We start from the raw sequence: 16,547 nt of genomic DNA on the forward strand, positions 1-16,547 counted from the left end.
GCTCTAATCTTGATTGTAGGAAATATGACTTCTGCAATAGAGTAGTAAATGTCTGGAACACTCTACCTGATCCTGTTCTTAATCTCTCTAATCCCCATACCTTTTACCTTAAACTGTCTACCGTGGACCTTTCACATTTCTTAAGAGGTCCTTAAGGGGGTGTGCATAAGCACACCAGCATGCCTACCATCCCTGTCCTACTGTTTCCATTTTTATGTACTCATTTTATGTGTTTATGTCTATGTTTTGCTTATTTGTTTCCTTTTATTTGTGCCAATTTTTTTTTCATGTGTCTATGTCTATACTGTTAGTTGTTTCCTTGTACGTTTTGACAAATCAATCAATCATTCAATCAATACAAGCCAGTTGGCAAGCTCCCAAATTTTGATCACATTACAGTGTGGGTGTTGTGATTGTCATAGGTACAAGGACCGGTCGTGGGTTATTTTTTTCCCCAGTGCCATTGTAACTTCTGGCAGGCACTAAACAATAATTGTAAGTTGAGAACTATCCATATTCTTCCATTATATTGGTTTGTTGCGCAGTCAGCCAGATGTTGAAATTGGATTTCGCATTTATACCCATCTATCAAGTCTTTCCCAAGGATCTGGGATAGGCAGATGCTGATGTTTTTGTGGTGTTAGAGCTGGGGTGTCAATCTCAATTTCATTGAGGGCTGCATCAGGTTTGTGCTTGACCTTGGGGGCAGTGGTGAAATCTGAACCAGTTTATTAATGGTTTGCTGGCTCTGACCATCAGGCAGCTCATCTGTGATCGTCAGAGCCTTTTTTTTAACCTTGTAAAAGCATTTTTTAACAACCTATTCATTCGAAATGCTGAATACTTTTAAAAGTATATTAAAAAGGGCTCTCATAATTGCATGGCTCAGCTATGATCGTCAGAGCCTTTTTTTTACCTTTTAAAAGCATTTTTTAAAAGAACCGACAAGTGGGTGGCAGGGATTTTTGCTACCGGTTCTCCGAACCACCTGCTGCTATCGCTACCGGATTTGGTGATCCGATCCGAACCCAGGAGCATTTCACCCCTGCTTGGGGGGCCTGGGGGGGGCGAGATCAGGGTTACTCAACGTCACTCGTGTGGTCAAATCAAGCCCTTTGCATATTTCAAGATGTCATCAAATGGCAGAAGTTTTTATTAGCTTCCCAAGAAGTTGCCATCATTGAATCAGATGATAAGAGCAAGAACATGGTTGTTCCTGGGACACCTATCAGATATACTCATTTGATTTTTCTTCTCAATATTGTGTGACCACTTGAAAATGATTGTGAAATTGCTGGCTCTGGAATGGAGATGTTCAGTTGCCTAAAGCAGATCTCCGAGGACCAAGTAGCTGGAAGTTACGATTGTCTCACTGAAATGTTTTGCTGTTTCCACCTATTAAACAGCTTCTAAGTGACAAAAGAGGGACTTGGTGGCTCAGTGGCTAAGACGCTGAGCTTATTGATCGAAAGTTCGGCAGTTCAGCGGTAAGAATCCCTAGTGCCGCGTAACGGGGTGAGCTCCCGTTACTTGTCCCAGGTTCTGCCAACCTAGCAATTCGAAAGCACGTAAAAAATGCAAGTAGAAAAATAGGGACCACCTTTGGTGTCTTTGGCATTTTGTCATGCTGGCCACATGACCATGGAGACGTCTTCGGACAGCACTGGCTCTTTGGCTTTGAAACGGAGATGAACACTGCCCCCTAGAGTCAGGAATGACTGGCACATATGTGTGAGGGGAACCTTTACCTTTACCTTTAAATGACGAAGAAAAATTTCTCTTTCCCTCACGATGATTTTCGAAGGCTGCCTTGCCTGCTTCAGAACAGCGACAGTTTGCTCTGAGCTGGTTTTTTCCTTTAATTAACTGGTAATAATAAAAGGCAACCCCTCCACCCCAAAGGTCTCTGTTAAGCGGAAATTACCTTGGATATTATTAAGACAAGAGCAAGGACATAGGAAAATGCCAGGCACACATGGTGCTTCATTAAACAGTGAAAGGCCAAGATGACATAGTCATAGTGGAGGAAATTATTTGCTCATTTGTTTAAGCTAAGGGAGAAAAATGATACAAATTATAATTTTCAGATATACAGTAAAAGCATATACAGTAAAAGCACCACACCTAGAGTACTGCATCCAGTTTTGGTCACCACCCTGTAAAAAAGATGTTGAGACACTAGAAAAAGTGCAGAGAAGAGCAACCAGGATGATTAGGAGACTGGAGACTAAAACATGAAGAACGGTTGCAGGAACTGGGCATGGCTAGCTTAGTGAAGAGAAGAAGAGGGGGAGACATGATAACAGCGTCCCAATATTTGAGGGGCTGTCACAGAGAGGAAGGGGGTCAAGCTATTTTCCAAAGCACCTGAAGGCCAGACAAGGAATAATGGATGGAAACTGACCAAGGAGAGATTCAGCCTAGAAATGAGGAGGAACTTTCTGACAGGGAGAACAATCAACCAAGTTGCCTTCAGAAGTTGTGGGAGCGTCATCACTTGAGATTTTCAAGAAAAGATTGGACTGCCATTTGTCAGACATGGTGTAGGGTCTCCTGCTTGAGCAGGGGGTTGGACTAGATGACCTATAAGGTCCCTTCCAACTCTGTTAATCTGGATCATCAATTGTTCTCTGATCATCTTGGTTTGGGCTATGCAGAGTAAATGGGAATGTGTGTTTGTCCTCCTATATAACAGACTAGCTTAACTTATTTATTATTTTTGTGTGGTAATTTTGAGATGGGTGATTAAAATAGGCTGAATTTCCCCATGTATCTCAAAATACTCAGCGCTAATTTTGGGAAAACACCTAAAACATCGTAATTTATCATATCTCCCATGAACATGGGTGAGCATTTTCCTTTTTTCTTTTTTTTTTGGTGCTCATAACTTTATACCTTTGTTTTTAATTTTGTGCACTTCCCAGAATCATGTGGGGTCCTTGGTGTCTTTCCAAGCTAGGTGGTTTTCTTACAGACGTTTCATTACCCAACTAAGTAACATCATCAGTGCGTCATCTACAGAGTCGTCTACAAGTGAGGTGCCCTTAGAAATGGGAATCATAAATAAACTAGTAAAATTACATTTTAATAAAAATTGCTTTATTATACTATATTACCGTAGTACAAATTTTAGCATAAAAGGTTTCCTTGTTACGAATTTTTTGCTCTTGTGATCTGCAAACAAACAACAGCTCTGTTTTGTTTTGTTTTTCTTCTTTTTAGGACCATTAGGATTTGCTTGGATAAAACATTACTGTACATATGACAAAGGGACCAAAGCATTCACAATGAGTATTTCTGAAGCCAAATCTGGAGGGAAAGTTGTGAGTATCATTCCGAAGGCCGAATGACTTTTTAGTCATCTGCTTATCAAGTTTACCAAGGATGCAATTTGCTTCTTTAAGCAAATTGTATTTAATGTATTATTAGGAAGATGGGGGCCGGTGGGGGTCATTATTCTTTTGGAGTAGGTCTGTTATTAATTTTTGACTTTGAATTAACCTTCACATGCATTGACATGTTATGAGCCACAGTGGCGCAGTGGTTAGAATGCAGTATTGCAAGTTACTTCTGCTAACTGCCGGCTGCCTGCAGTTTGGCAGTTCGAATCTCACCAGGCTCAAGGTTGACTCAGCCTTTCATCCTTCCCAAGTCGGTAAAATGAGGACCCAGATTGTTGGGGGAAATAGGCTGACTCTATAAACAGTTTAGAGAGGGTTGTAAAGCACTGTGAAGGATATATAAGTCTTAAGTGCTGTTGCCATAAATGCTATTATGGGTCTGAAAGAAAACTGGGCTTGAACGATGTCTGTATCTCCCAGAATATTTATTTATGATTTATTAAACAAAATTATATGGCAAAAGAAACTGGGCTTGAACGATGTCTGTATCTTCCAGAACATTTATTTATTAAATAAAATTATATGGCAAAATTGTATTGTATTGTATTTCATTGTTTTTACAAATAATTCGAGGCGGCAAACATATCCAACATACCTTCTCCCTCCTATTTCCCCACAAAAACAGGCCTGTGAGGTGAGTTGGGCTGATAGAGAGTAACTGGCACAAAGTCACCCAGCTGGCTTTCATGCCTAAGGCAGGACTAGAACTCCTGGTTTCCTGCTTTTGTAGCCCAGTGCCTTAACCACTAGACCAAACTGTCTCTTTCTCTCTCTCTCTCTCTCTCTATTCTGTCTTAAGTCTTAAAATGTATCATTTCTTAGGAGAAATATGTAAACTAAGATAAGATTTGGAAATGTGATAATGACAAAAAAAAGTAAGGTGTAGAGTGACGGCGCTCAGTTTTAATTATTTCCTATACACAGAGAACAATAAATTCATTCAGTTTCAGTTTTAATGCAGTCGTTTTCAACCTTCACCATGGACCCCTTTTAAATACCTTTTGTTGGTCACAGACCCCCCCAAAACGTAAACTCAAGATTTAAATAATAATATTTCTTCAAGCCTTTGCTGACCCTCTGTGATGACATCGTAGTCCCTGAGGGGTCCACGGACCACAGCTTAAGAACCACTGGTCTAATGGTCCAGGCTAGAAAGTGACACAAACGTTAGTTAGGTGAGCTTGGGCCAGTCCCACTCTCTCGTTCCTACAAAGAAGGCAATGGCAAACCACTTCCGGAATCTTGTCTAGAAAACTAGCAGTTCCCGGGAGTCAGCACTGACATAAGTAAACCCACAAGTTGCCTTTAATGAAGAGCTTAGACATTGGCTGATTTGAGTCCCTCCAGAAGTAAAGCCAGTAGAGATTACAGTATCTTTTGTATCTTCAGATCTAGTTGAGAAAAAGTTGAATTTATTAGTTAATAGCAATAGCACTTAGACTTATATACAACTTTACACAGAAGTGGTATTCAGCCGGTTCAGACCGGTTCGGGGGAACCAGTAGTGGAAATCGCGGGTGGGCCCGCTCCCCTGCCCCTGCTCTATGCTGTCCTATTTAGGCACATTTTTGAGGCCGGGCACATGTGCGGAAGGTGCATGCACGAGCAAAGTGCATGAGTGAAAGGTGAGCGTGCGCTCACATTTTCGATGCTGGGCGAACCAGTAGGTAAATTATGTGAATCCCACCTCTGGCTTTACAGTGTTTTACAGCCCTCTCTAAGCAGTTTACAGTGTCAGCATATTGCCCCCAACAATCTGAGTCCTCATTATACCGACCTGGGAAGGATGGAAGGCTGAGTCAACCTTGAGCCTGGTGAGATTCAAACTGCCAAATTGCAGGCAGTCAGCAGAAGTAGCCTGCAGTACTGCACTCTAACCACTGCGCCACCACGGCTCATTTATTAGTTAAACTAGGAAAAAGTTTCTTAATGCTAAATTGGGCAACTGTCTGCAGAGTCTGTTGCAAAAGAGATATTCTCCGTTCTTTTGAAGAGAAAGGATGAATGCTTGCTGGCTCATTCAAAATACTTTCTGAAATAACATGTGAGCACTATTTAAAATTTAAAAGGTAAATATCCATGTCTATGCAAATGTAATAAATGTAGAATGGAAATACGATCTGGTAGGTCTTACATATTTTAAGCCTGTACTTTCTTTGTCTCATGGCCAGTCAGATAACTCTGGGTTAATAATAAGCAGGTGCTGGAGATAAATCTCTCTCCTGCTGCTGTTTTCTCGGCAGAGTTAATTAACCAAAGCTCCTGTGATTGATAATTACAGTTTCTTTACCTTAGTTGATTTGGTTCGTCATTCTAACTTTAAATGTTCTGATTTTAATTTTTTTTATTTTTTTCCTAGAATGGCCTTGTTCCGAATTCGCCAGAATTGTTCAAGCTGAAGTCCTGCATCCGGAGAAAAACAGATTCAATTGACAAGCGCTTTTGCTTTGATATCGAAGTTGCCGAAAGGTTTGAAATTTTAGAAAGGGTGATTTTTTTAATTCTCTTAAAGAAAAAAAAATGCCCAGGTGCCCTATCAGGGCATTTTGTGAGCCATCTGCATACCACTTAACCCCACAATCTTTTTTTTTTCCCTGTTCCCAAAACCTCTCTAGATCAGGGGTGTCAAACTGGCAGCCTGCGGGCTTGATGCGTCACAGGAAGGCCATGCCCACCCCAGCTCCGCAAATGGAAATAACGTCATGTGACGGCAACGTGACGCAGCGAGTTTGACACCCATGCCCTAGATAAAACATATAAAGAACGGTGGCTGGAACTGAATATGTCTAGTTTATTGAAAAGAAGGACTAGGGGAGACATGATAGCAGTGTTCCAATATCTCAGGGGCTGCCGCAAAGAAGAGGGAGTCAAGCTATTCTCCAAAGCACCTGAAGGCAGGACAAGAAGCAATGGGTGGAAACTAATCAAGGAGAGAAGCAACTTAGAACTAAGGAGAAATTTCCTGACAGAACAATTAATCAGTAGAACAACTTGCCCCCAAAAGTTTTAAATGCTCCAACACTGGGAATTTTTAAGAAGAGATTAGATAACCATTTGTCTGAAGTAGTGTAGGGTTTCCTGCCTAAGCGGGGTTGGACTAGAAGACCTCCAAGGTCCCTTCCAACTCTGTTATTCTATTCTATTCTATTCTATTCTATTCTATTCTATTCTAGATTATATAAAATGTGGTGGAAACCTGTTTGTAATGATAACAGTTTTCTACACCTTAGAAATAAAACAGGTGTGTTAAGTCCTCCAGGATCATTTTACCCATAAAGCATCTGCCCTTATATCTCCTCGATGACTTTCAAATCTTTTCATCTTGGTTTTTGTTCAAGCTCTACTTCTCTCAGCAGATTTGATATTCTAGAGCAGTGGTCCCCAAACTTCCTGGATTTGTGCATCGGCGGGGGAGGGAGGGGAGAGGAAATGGTTGTGTGTAAGTGACAGGCACGCATGCTTTTCATTTGTGTAAGTGGCGGACACTGTGTGTGCGCGCGTGCGTGTGTGTGTAGCTCCATTTGTGCAAGTAGTGGGCTAGTTGTGTGAAACTCCATTTGCATTTGCGGCCTGGTTCTAAACAGGCCATGGCCTAGTACCAGGCCGTGGACCGGGGTTGGGGACCCCTGTTCTAGAAGTCCCTATTCTTTTCCATTATGGAACATATTTTCTGTAACATTATACATTTAATCCCATTTCAAAGTCAGTTTTCGGTGCTGTTGGATATCCATATCCAAGATGGTTCCCTACAATATTGATCTTACAGCCTCCATTAATATTGGTTGCCCTTACATTGGCTGGCATTGCCATCATCTGTGTGCTTTATCTAATCTTTAGCTCAATAGTTAACTTCAGGCTGTGGTCTCCTCTTAAGGTAGGGACTGAGTTCAGAGTTCTTTAATCAGGATTGTGAATACTTTTTTCTTGGTGGTCTCTATAAACAATCCTTGAGATTTGCATCACAGAAATCCTATTTCAGAAAATCAAATCTTTCTGGATAATCTACGTACCCAGCTATTCAGTTCTGGTATCTCTTCGTTCTTTGTTTTCTTACTTTCATTTTCATTTTGCAGTTTTCCCTCAGCAAATTTTCCTAATGAATTTCTTCTTTGGGTTTATAAATTATAGCAAATACATTGCTGTTATTTTTTCTGAATGCCCCACCTGTTATCATTTTGGAAGATTACAGAGTTATTCATGTGAATATATTTTATTGTGTGTGTATATATCATTTGGTGTCCGTGTGTATACATGTATGTATTCCAACATGAGTAAGTCTGGAATATTAAGCATCTATACATCCTTCAATAATAGATGGTTTTCCCAGCAATTATCACTTAACATATCAAAAGCAATCCTATCTCACTAATTTAAAATTAATGGTAAAAATAAAGTATTCTGAAATGAATAAGGTCTTATCAATGTATTTTCTTTCACACTGTTTTTAACAAAACAATAACAATGCAATTTGAATTTGCTTTCCTTGAAAAATCTTCTTTGACCTTGCTTTTCCCTATTTAAGAACTTGTAATCTTTGTGTTATTTTCTGCTGTATTGCTGTCTTATTAACTTTGTTCATCTTATGGCCCTAGAAAATTTCCATTTGGGAAACTTGCAATAAGCAAGAAGATTTTGTATTAAGAAAAGAAACAGTTAACCTGATAAGAACGTATTTCAGATATGCTCAGATGAATTGTCATACTAACATCTTTTCATCTTCTCTGTTTTGCATTTGTATTTAGTGTAGCTTTCAGATTCATAGGAACAAAAGTGATTAACCAGGTTTTTAATTTGTATATGATGTTCTTTTTTTTAAACAGACATGGGATCATCACCCTGCAAGCTTTTTCTGAATCCAACAGAAAACTTTGGCTAGAAGCTATGGATGGAAAGGAACCTGTAAGAAAAACATTGGTTTCTCTGTATGTGTGCGTGTGGGTGTGATTTTTGAAAGTAACAAACATAAAATTGTTGTACGTATCATTTAAAAATGTCAATGCCACATTGCTGTTTTAAAATACAAATATACTTTTATTAATTAATTTATTTGTTCTGACTTGATTTACTGCAAACTATCAAAATCTCTCAGTGATTTATTGTAAAAATAGTATCAGGACACTAAAAGAAATTAAAATAGCAAATAGCTGAAGTGAGAACTGAAGAAGCTTCTTGGATGAGAAGTAAAATGTTTTCAAAGAAAAAACCAATTAATTTTAATTTGTTTTTAATTCTGTTTTTAACTCTGTTTTAATTATGATTTGCAGCATATTTTTTTGATTTGTAAACCATCCAGAGTCAGGGTGCCAGAGTGAGATGGGTGGCATGGAAATTTGATAGTTGATAGTTAGACAGACAAAAAGACAGACAGAAAGACAGATAGATATTATCTAGGTTGCTGTTGAAAGGAGGCATGTGTAGATTGGTGAGAGTTGCATCCCATCAATAATTTAGTAGGTTAGGTAGGATTAGATTAGATGTGATGTGATGTGATGTGGTGTGATTTATAGAGGTGCATCTCACCAATGCACCTTAATAATAATAATAATAACAACAGAGTTGGAAGGGACCTTGGAGGCCTTCTAGTCCAACCCCCTGCCCAGGCAGGAAACTCTACACCATCTCAGACGGATGGTTATCCATCTTAACCTTCGGGCAGCCAACAAGAATTAAAATATTTATATAAATGCAGTTTTCCCAGCCAACTAGCATAAATGGGTTCCCTAAAACACCATTAACTAATAGCAGGAGCTCAATTACTCTTCTAGCCCCCATGCCTAGGAAAACAGCTAGGTCTTTAAAAGTTTCTAAAAGATGAGCAGAGTTAGGCCAGCTGAACCTTGAGTGGTTTGCTGTTCCAAAGAGCAGATGCAGCTACAGAAAAGTCATGCTTCCTGGCTCCCTCCAATGATGGCTAGGAATGATGAGAATCAGGTAGGGTGGTGGAATGGAATCCAAAGTTGCAGGAGGGAGGGGCTCTTTTCCAGAGACCAAAGACACACTATAGCTTGGAATCTTTGGTATGGAAAAAGAGAATGACGGTGAGTCCTCCCTAGCAGTTCACAACTATATCTAATAGTTATGCAGATAGTACTTTAGTCTGGCAAGACTCCTGTCTATAGGCAAATAACAATAACTCTGATAAGAAAAAAGTGAATTAGTCTCATCTGGTTTTCAGAAAATTACATTATGATAATACAAATTTGTTCTTTTTAGATTTATACTCTACCAGCTATTATTAGCAAGAAAGAAGAAAGTAAGTTGAATTTTAATTATGAAATTATTATGTATGTTTAGTTTCTTTTTAAGTTGCCCAACCAAAGTAAATAAAATGTTCCAGTGTAGGCATATGTATGCATATGATTGCTATTTTACATATATTTAAGAATACAGCTTGCTTATTAGTGAAATACCTTTAAGCAACAATTACACTGAGAGTTTCTAAACATGGTTTGCTGTTACCATTAACTGTATCAATCTATCACGATGAGTCAAAAATAAACTAAATTTCAAACCTGCAGAGTAACTTATTTTATGGCTAAAATGTTGACAAAACTGTAATAATATTTTTAGACTTCAGGAAAAGAATTCATGAGCAAAATGTTATTGGGGCTTTCTAACTTCGCAGGAAAAATATTTTACTTGTATTTCTGGGAACAATTAAAAAATGTAAAATGATTTTTTTTTCAGTCTTCTCGTTTTTTTCAGCAAAATAGTTTCTTTACTTTGAAAACAGTTTGGGACAGTGCTAGAAAGAGCAGAAGTATTTCTTTTCATCTTAAATGCTTTTCCTTAAATAATTTTCCACCCCCATGGGAGGAAAAACCAACATTTTCTCAACAAGACTTCAATTTGTAAGCATTTGATATTAGCTGGTGCTGAAAGAAACATTCAGAAGATAACAAAATAAGGCATGGCTGGTTTTTTTTTCATTCTACATATGTAAGATAAGCCCTATTTCTCAGTCATTCACATATTTTTGCTCCCTTCAGCATAAACCTTGAAGCTTAAAAACTTTCCAGTTGTTTCTCTATGCAAGTTTAGGGAAGGCTTTCATACAAATATTGCATTTTATTTACGTGTGTGTGTGTGTGTGTGTGTGTGTGTGTGTGTGTAGGTTTCCCCTGTCCAGTCATGTCTGTCTCGGGGGAGGTGCTCATCTCCAAGCCAGACGTTTCCACAGTCATGCGGCCAGCATGCCGCAGCACAATGTAAGCAGTGAAACACAGAACACTGTTACCTTCTCACTGAATTTTCTAAATACATACATAAACACACACACTCATACATGTATACACAGAGAGAGACAGAGACAGATATACACACACCATCTCTGAGTAACATCCATCTGGAGACATTACGTAACGATTAGATGTTGACTACTCTATTTATATCTCACCAAAGTCTTCCACAAAATCTCTCATAAAATTCTCCTTGGCAACATGGTAAAATACAGTTGACAACTGAGAGGAGTAGGCTCTTATGTTTGATTGTGGTGGCATGCCACATTCACTGGTTAGGGCTTAAACCGTGATGAATACCAAGTCAGACTAAAAATAATTTATACAAACTCATCCCCACTTGGGCGTGATGGCTCAATGATTAAGACACTGGGCTTGTCAGCTGCAAAGCCAACAGCCCAGGTTCGAGACCCGAATGTGGCATGATGGGGCGAGCTCCTGTTCCTTTCTCCAGCTCCTGCCAACTTAGCAGTTTGAAAGCATGCAAATGCAAGTAGATAAATAGGTACCACTTCAGTGGGAAGCTAACAGCTCCATGATGTCATGCTGGCTACATGATCACGGAAACATCTTCAGACAGCGCTGGCTCAATGGCCCTTGAAACAGATGAGTTTCAATCTGTTGTAGATGAGCTACAATCTACAATCGGCAACAGCTAGCAAAGTAAAATCTCCAGAGATTCCTTCACCTTGACCTTACTATCCTCACTTAGGTGTTTGATCTTACGTCCATATTCCCCAAAACAAAACAAGAATGTAAAAACTTTATTTGACTAAAATGCTGATTGAATTGATCAACTATTAATAAACATTTGTTTTTTTTCAAATTTAAAATTAATTAGATAAAAAGATTTTTCTATAAGTTAGATAATAACTACACGTGTGAAAGTACAAGTCTCTGATTATCAGGAAGCGTTTCAGAATTTAAACCTTCTGACAATGTTCATATAAACGCCAAGGTGAATATTTTGATCACTTTTTTAACAATAAGAATTGTTAAATAACATTTTTTAAAACGATTAATAGGGAAAAATGTTGAAAGATGGTGTCTATGTATTATGGAAAGGAAGTCTTACTGTTTCACTGCTTGTGACTGTCCTTTTCATGCTAGAAACATTGTGTTTGCTTCCCATAATTCAGCTAGTTAGCAAAATAGGCCACAGAAGGCTTTTAAAATAGCTGTGAAGTCTACCTTAGAGAAATAAATCTACCCATTGAAAAGGCTAAGAAATGTTTGCAAATACTGTTTGCCTTTCAGGAGTTGGTAACAGCCTGCTTTCTTTTCCTCTGTGAATGGATGTCAAGTATAGTTCAGCCTGACATTTCATCTTTTTTAATTAGTTTATCATGGCATAACTCTCTGCTCCCAACATTTTCTCTTGAATGGTTTTGAATGGTTTTAGAATCATTTCTTGGATTCTAAAACAGAACGCTTGTGTTATCAAGCACTGCTGTCTTCTTTCTCCCCTTTTGCAGAGATGGATAAGTTTGTACAAAAGTAAAACTAGTGGGCCTGGTTTTAAGAAAGTTAAATGTTTCAAGTCTGATGCTGAACTTCTGATTTCTCTACATTAGTCATTTGTTTTTGTGGGCTTTCTGTGAACCCCCCTCTCTCTCTCACTCTGCATGGTTCATGATAGCTTTTGAAGGGAAGCTAGAATTGGAGAAGGGGATGTCATTCATGCCATCCAATAGTGGCCAAAATTGTGAAAACCTTTTGGGAAAATTGTATTTTCTAAAGCTAGCTAATAACACTTTTTTTTTTGAGTAGTACCATAAAATTATATATCAATGGAAAGATAATTTAATCAAGAATGTAATGCAATAACTTTTATGAAGGATTTGCCATTAGAGAAGCAGTTACAGTATAAAGAAAAAAAGTGAAACACGTAGAAAAAACAAGATATACAAAAATTATCACCATGTCAGTTAATACTTAGTTGGGTAACCTTTAGCATGAATTATGGCCTTACAACGCCTTCCCATGGAGTGAACCAAGTCTTTTAGTTCTGCAGCTGTTATGTGAAGCCAAGATTGAATGATTGCTTCTATTAACTGGGTTTTATTGCTGGGTCACTTCTGACTAACACATTTCTTTAGTCAGCAGCTCTATAGATTTTCAATTGGGATACGGTAAGGGCTATTCCCCGGCCATTCCAGCAGTGGAATATGATTATCTTGAAACTCAAAAAAAAAAAAAAAGTGGTGTTATTAACCATCAAACCTCAAAAATATACTTTTCCCAAAAGGTTTCCACAATTTTGGTCACTACTGTATATTTAATTTTATTTGCATAACGTGGCCCTCCCCTCTTGCCTTATAGCTTTCTATCTCCTGATTATTGTGACTCATTCTAAATTAATTGATGTCTAATTGATACTTGAAATGTCCGAGGTGGTAAAGTTCCATTCAAATGCAAAAGAAAAATTAAACAACATAATAGAATAAAATATCCTACTCTGGTTAATATAAAAACTGCATTATCTCCCAGACCCCATTGAGGTCTAGAAATTCAGGTTAGAGGAAGGATTTTTTTAAAGGCAATACTGAATAAATAATGGATTGAAGGAAAATGTTTTGAGTTGGTCTGATTTCTAAGATGGCCTCACTTATACATCCAGAAACTGGGACACCATTAATAACAAATTTCTGTTCAATTAGATCAGTATTTCTCAGTCTCTGAATTTTAAAATATATGTATTTCAACTCCCAGAATTATCCAGCATGCTGGCTGGGGAATTCTGAAAATTGAACGTCTTAAAGTAGCTGAAATTAACCAACATTGTATTAAACAATACCTTTCTATTTTCCTTCTTTTGTTCGATTGGGAAAAAAGTGTGCCAAATCATTAAGGATGGAATTATAGGTGTCTGTTGCTAGTTGAATTCATTGCATCCTATAAAATGGCTTGCTTTTTTAGCTTTTAAAAAAAATCTATTTTCTATTTAACCCCTTGTCTTTCACACTTCAGAAGCAAACACAGAAGCATAAGACAACTTGTTCTAAATTGTATGAATGGTGGTCTAAATTTCAACTGGTTTCCTTCCGGTTGAACTCAACTAGTGGTGACATCACAAGCATGTCCCATTGTTTTCATGATAATAGATGAAAGGGATTTCTTTTTTTTTAGTCTACATCACGGGTGTCAAACTCGCCATGTCACGTTGCCGTCATGTGACATTTCACGATGGTTTTCCCATTTGCAGAGCTGGGGTGGGCATGGCCTGCATCCGGCCCATGGGCCGCCAATTTGACTGCCCTGGTCTACATATATGGTTCTTTCTGCTGATGATAGGATATAACGATAATAAGGAATGCTTTTTCTTTAATGCTGATTATCTACTGTAAAACAAAAGTCAGTTGATTTCTAACCATCATTATTATATAAGCCTCATCAATAATTCAGTGATTTTAATAGCAATGAATTTGGCTTTCTGTTTTGCCTGATGAATAATGATATGTAATTTTTGGTCTTTTCTTTTGACAGCATTCCTAAATGAAGCTGGTTTTAATTTTGTAAAAAAATGCATTCATGCAGTGGAAACCAGAGGTATATATTAAAATATTTATGTAATAAAAACATTGCAATTAAACCAAACAATTTAAATAACTAAGTAATTAACACTGCAATTAAATTAATCAATTCTTACCCTTTGGGGACTGCTGAGCATATTTAAAACTTCTCAGTTCAAACAAAATGGCTGCCTTGATGGGATTGCAGATTTGACTATTCTCAAAGTGTCTGAACTTGTACCTGTAGTTTATTGCAAAATACTAATTGTAGCCATGATAACAACTACCAACCATCATCCTGCTTCTGCTTTTCTTTTCTTTCTTTTTTTCTTGGCAGGTAGGAAACTTTTAAACAAAATGTTCTGTTGTAGTTATTCCTATTTAATGAAAGCATTGCATAACTTGCATTTCACCTTTGCAATGCCCTCTCTCAAAAATATTAGGCTGCTTTTATCAGGGGGTTCACTCAGTAAAAACACTAAATTAATCTTAAAATGTGGGCCTTTGGTCTTCAGTGCATGGGGGCCCATTTTTCACAAAAATGAGATGTGCAGAGGGTTTGGGAGGCCTACACAGTGCTCCTAGGGGCCAGGGAAGGCAAAAATGTGATGCGTGAGTGGTTTGGGAGGTAAAAATCAGCCTGTTTTTTGCAAAAATGGGGCCTGCAGAGGGTTTGGGAGGCCTGCAGAGTGCTCCTAGGGGCTGGGAAGGGCAAAAATGGGCTCGTTTTTCATAAAAACAGGGCACACAGAGTGTTTGGGAGGCCTGCAGAGTGCTCCTGGGGGCCGGGGAGGGCAAAAACTTTTTTTTTCTTGTTTACCTCTTTGAAATCTTATACTCCAGTGCGTCTTACAGTCTTACAGCTTGGCCCTGTACCAGGAAAATAAGGCAACAATGAACCTCAGCAGTTTGCTGCGGTTAGGTTATAATCTGCATAATGGTAAAAATAATCTACATGATGGAGATTTTTTCTGAAAGTCAGACATAGGGATGTACAATTTCAGAGAATTGGTCATGTCTTTTTCCTTCTCCTATTTCTTTCTATTCCTCTTCCTTCTATGCTAAATTTTATCCCAATGATAGATTGGACTCAAAAACTGATTGACTCCAGATTGCTGAGAACCTGAGACCATCACACTTCAATGGCCTTCTTGTTCCTATTCTAATCAGGGACTCTTCGGTCATGTGACCATGTTGCAAAGAGTCATGGGGCTTACCTGTGGATATGGGAGGGAAATGTGCCTCACAAATGCACTCGCAATATGGATTTGTGACCATGCATCACAACAGTGCCAAGGTGACAAGGCAGATCACAGATTAACAGAGTTGGAAGGGACCTTGTGGGTCATCTAAATGTTGTACCTTGATGAACGTATCTTTTCGTTTATGTACACTGAGAGCATATGCACCAAGACAAATTCCTTGTGTGTCCAATCACACTTGGCCAATAAAAAAATTCTATTCTATTCTATTCTATTCTATTCTATTCTATTCTATTCTATTCTATCTAGTCCAAACCCACGCCCAAGCAAGAGACTACACCATTTCTGACAAATGGCAGTCCAATCTCTTCTTGAAAGCCTCCAGTGATGAAGCTCCCACAACTTCTGAAGGCAACTTCTGTTTCACTGGTTGATTGTTCTCACTCCTTATTTCCGGGTTGAATCTCTCCTTGATCATTTTCCATCCATTATTCATTGTTTGGCCTTCAGATGTCTTGGAAAATAGGTTGACCCCCTCTTCTCTGTGGCAGCCCCTCAAATATTGGAACACTTCTATCATGTCTCCCCTGGTCCTTCTCTTCACTAAACTAACCATGCCCTGTTCCTGTAATCGTTCTGAATATGTTTTAGTCTCCAGTCCCCTAATCACCCTGGTTGCTCTTCTCTGCACTTTTTCTAGAGTCTCAACATCTTTTTTAAAGTGTGGAAACCAAAACTGGATGCAGTATTCTAGGTGTGGTCTTACTAAGGCTTTATAGAGTGGTATTAGTTCCTCACCTGATCTTGATTGTATCCCTCTGTTAATGCAATTTAGAATTGCATTGGCTCTTTTGGCTGTCACTGTACACTGCTGGTTCATATTTAGCTGGTTGTCCACTAAGACTCCAAGATCCCTCTCACAGTTACTGCTATTAAGCCTGGTTTCATCCAGTCTATATGTGTACTTTTGGTTTTTCTTGTCTAAGTAATACTTTACTTTTCTCTACATTGAATGTCATTTTGTTAGATAGACAGATGTTTTAAATAAACTGTAAATTTGGGTATTGAAGCATTCATAAATTCTTAACTGCACTCTATTTTTGTTTATCTTTGAAGGTATCACAATCTTGGGATTGTACCGGATAGGGGGTGTGAACTCCAAAGTGCAGAAGCTGATGAATACCGTCTTCTGTA

General features: G+C 38.4%; 1 protein-coding gene across 1 annotated transcript in view; it reads left to right on the forward strand.

Annotated features, from left to right (window-relative positions):
• The window catches only part of ARHGAP42 (Rho GTPase activating protein 42), a 199,297-nt gene that overhangs the window by 145,563 nt on the left and 37,187 nt on the right, over window positions 1-16,547 (forward strand). Inside the window, exons 8-13 of the mRNA XM_058185229.1 lie at window positions 3,223-3,323; window positions 5,761-5,870; window positions 8,222-8,300; window positions 9,615-9,654; window positions 14,126-14,188; window positions 16,470-16,544. Of these exons, the coding sequence (XP_058041212.1) occupies window positions 3,223-3,323; window positions 5,761-5,870; window positions 8,222-8,300; window positions 9,615-9,654; window positions 14,126-14,188; window positions 16,470-16,544 (468 nt within the window). The remainder of the gene's footprint in view (window positions 1-3,222; window positions 3,324-5,760; window positions 5,871-8,221; window positions 8,301-9,614; window positions 9,655-14,125; window positions 14,189-16,469; window positions 16,545-16,547) is intronic.

The sequence above is a fragment of the Ahaetulla prasina genome, chromosome 5 (genome assembly GCF_028640845.1).
Source record: "Ahaetulla prasina isolate Xishuangbanna chromosome 5, ASM2864084v1, whole genome shotgun sequence".
Classification (NCBI taxonomy): Eukaryota; Metazoa; Chordata; class Lepidosauria; order Squamata; family Colubridae; genus Ahaetulla; species Ahaetulla prasina.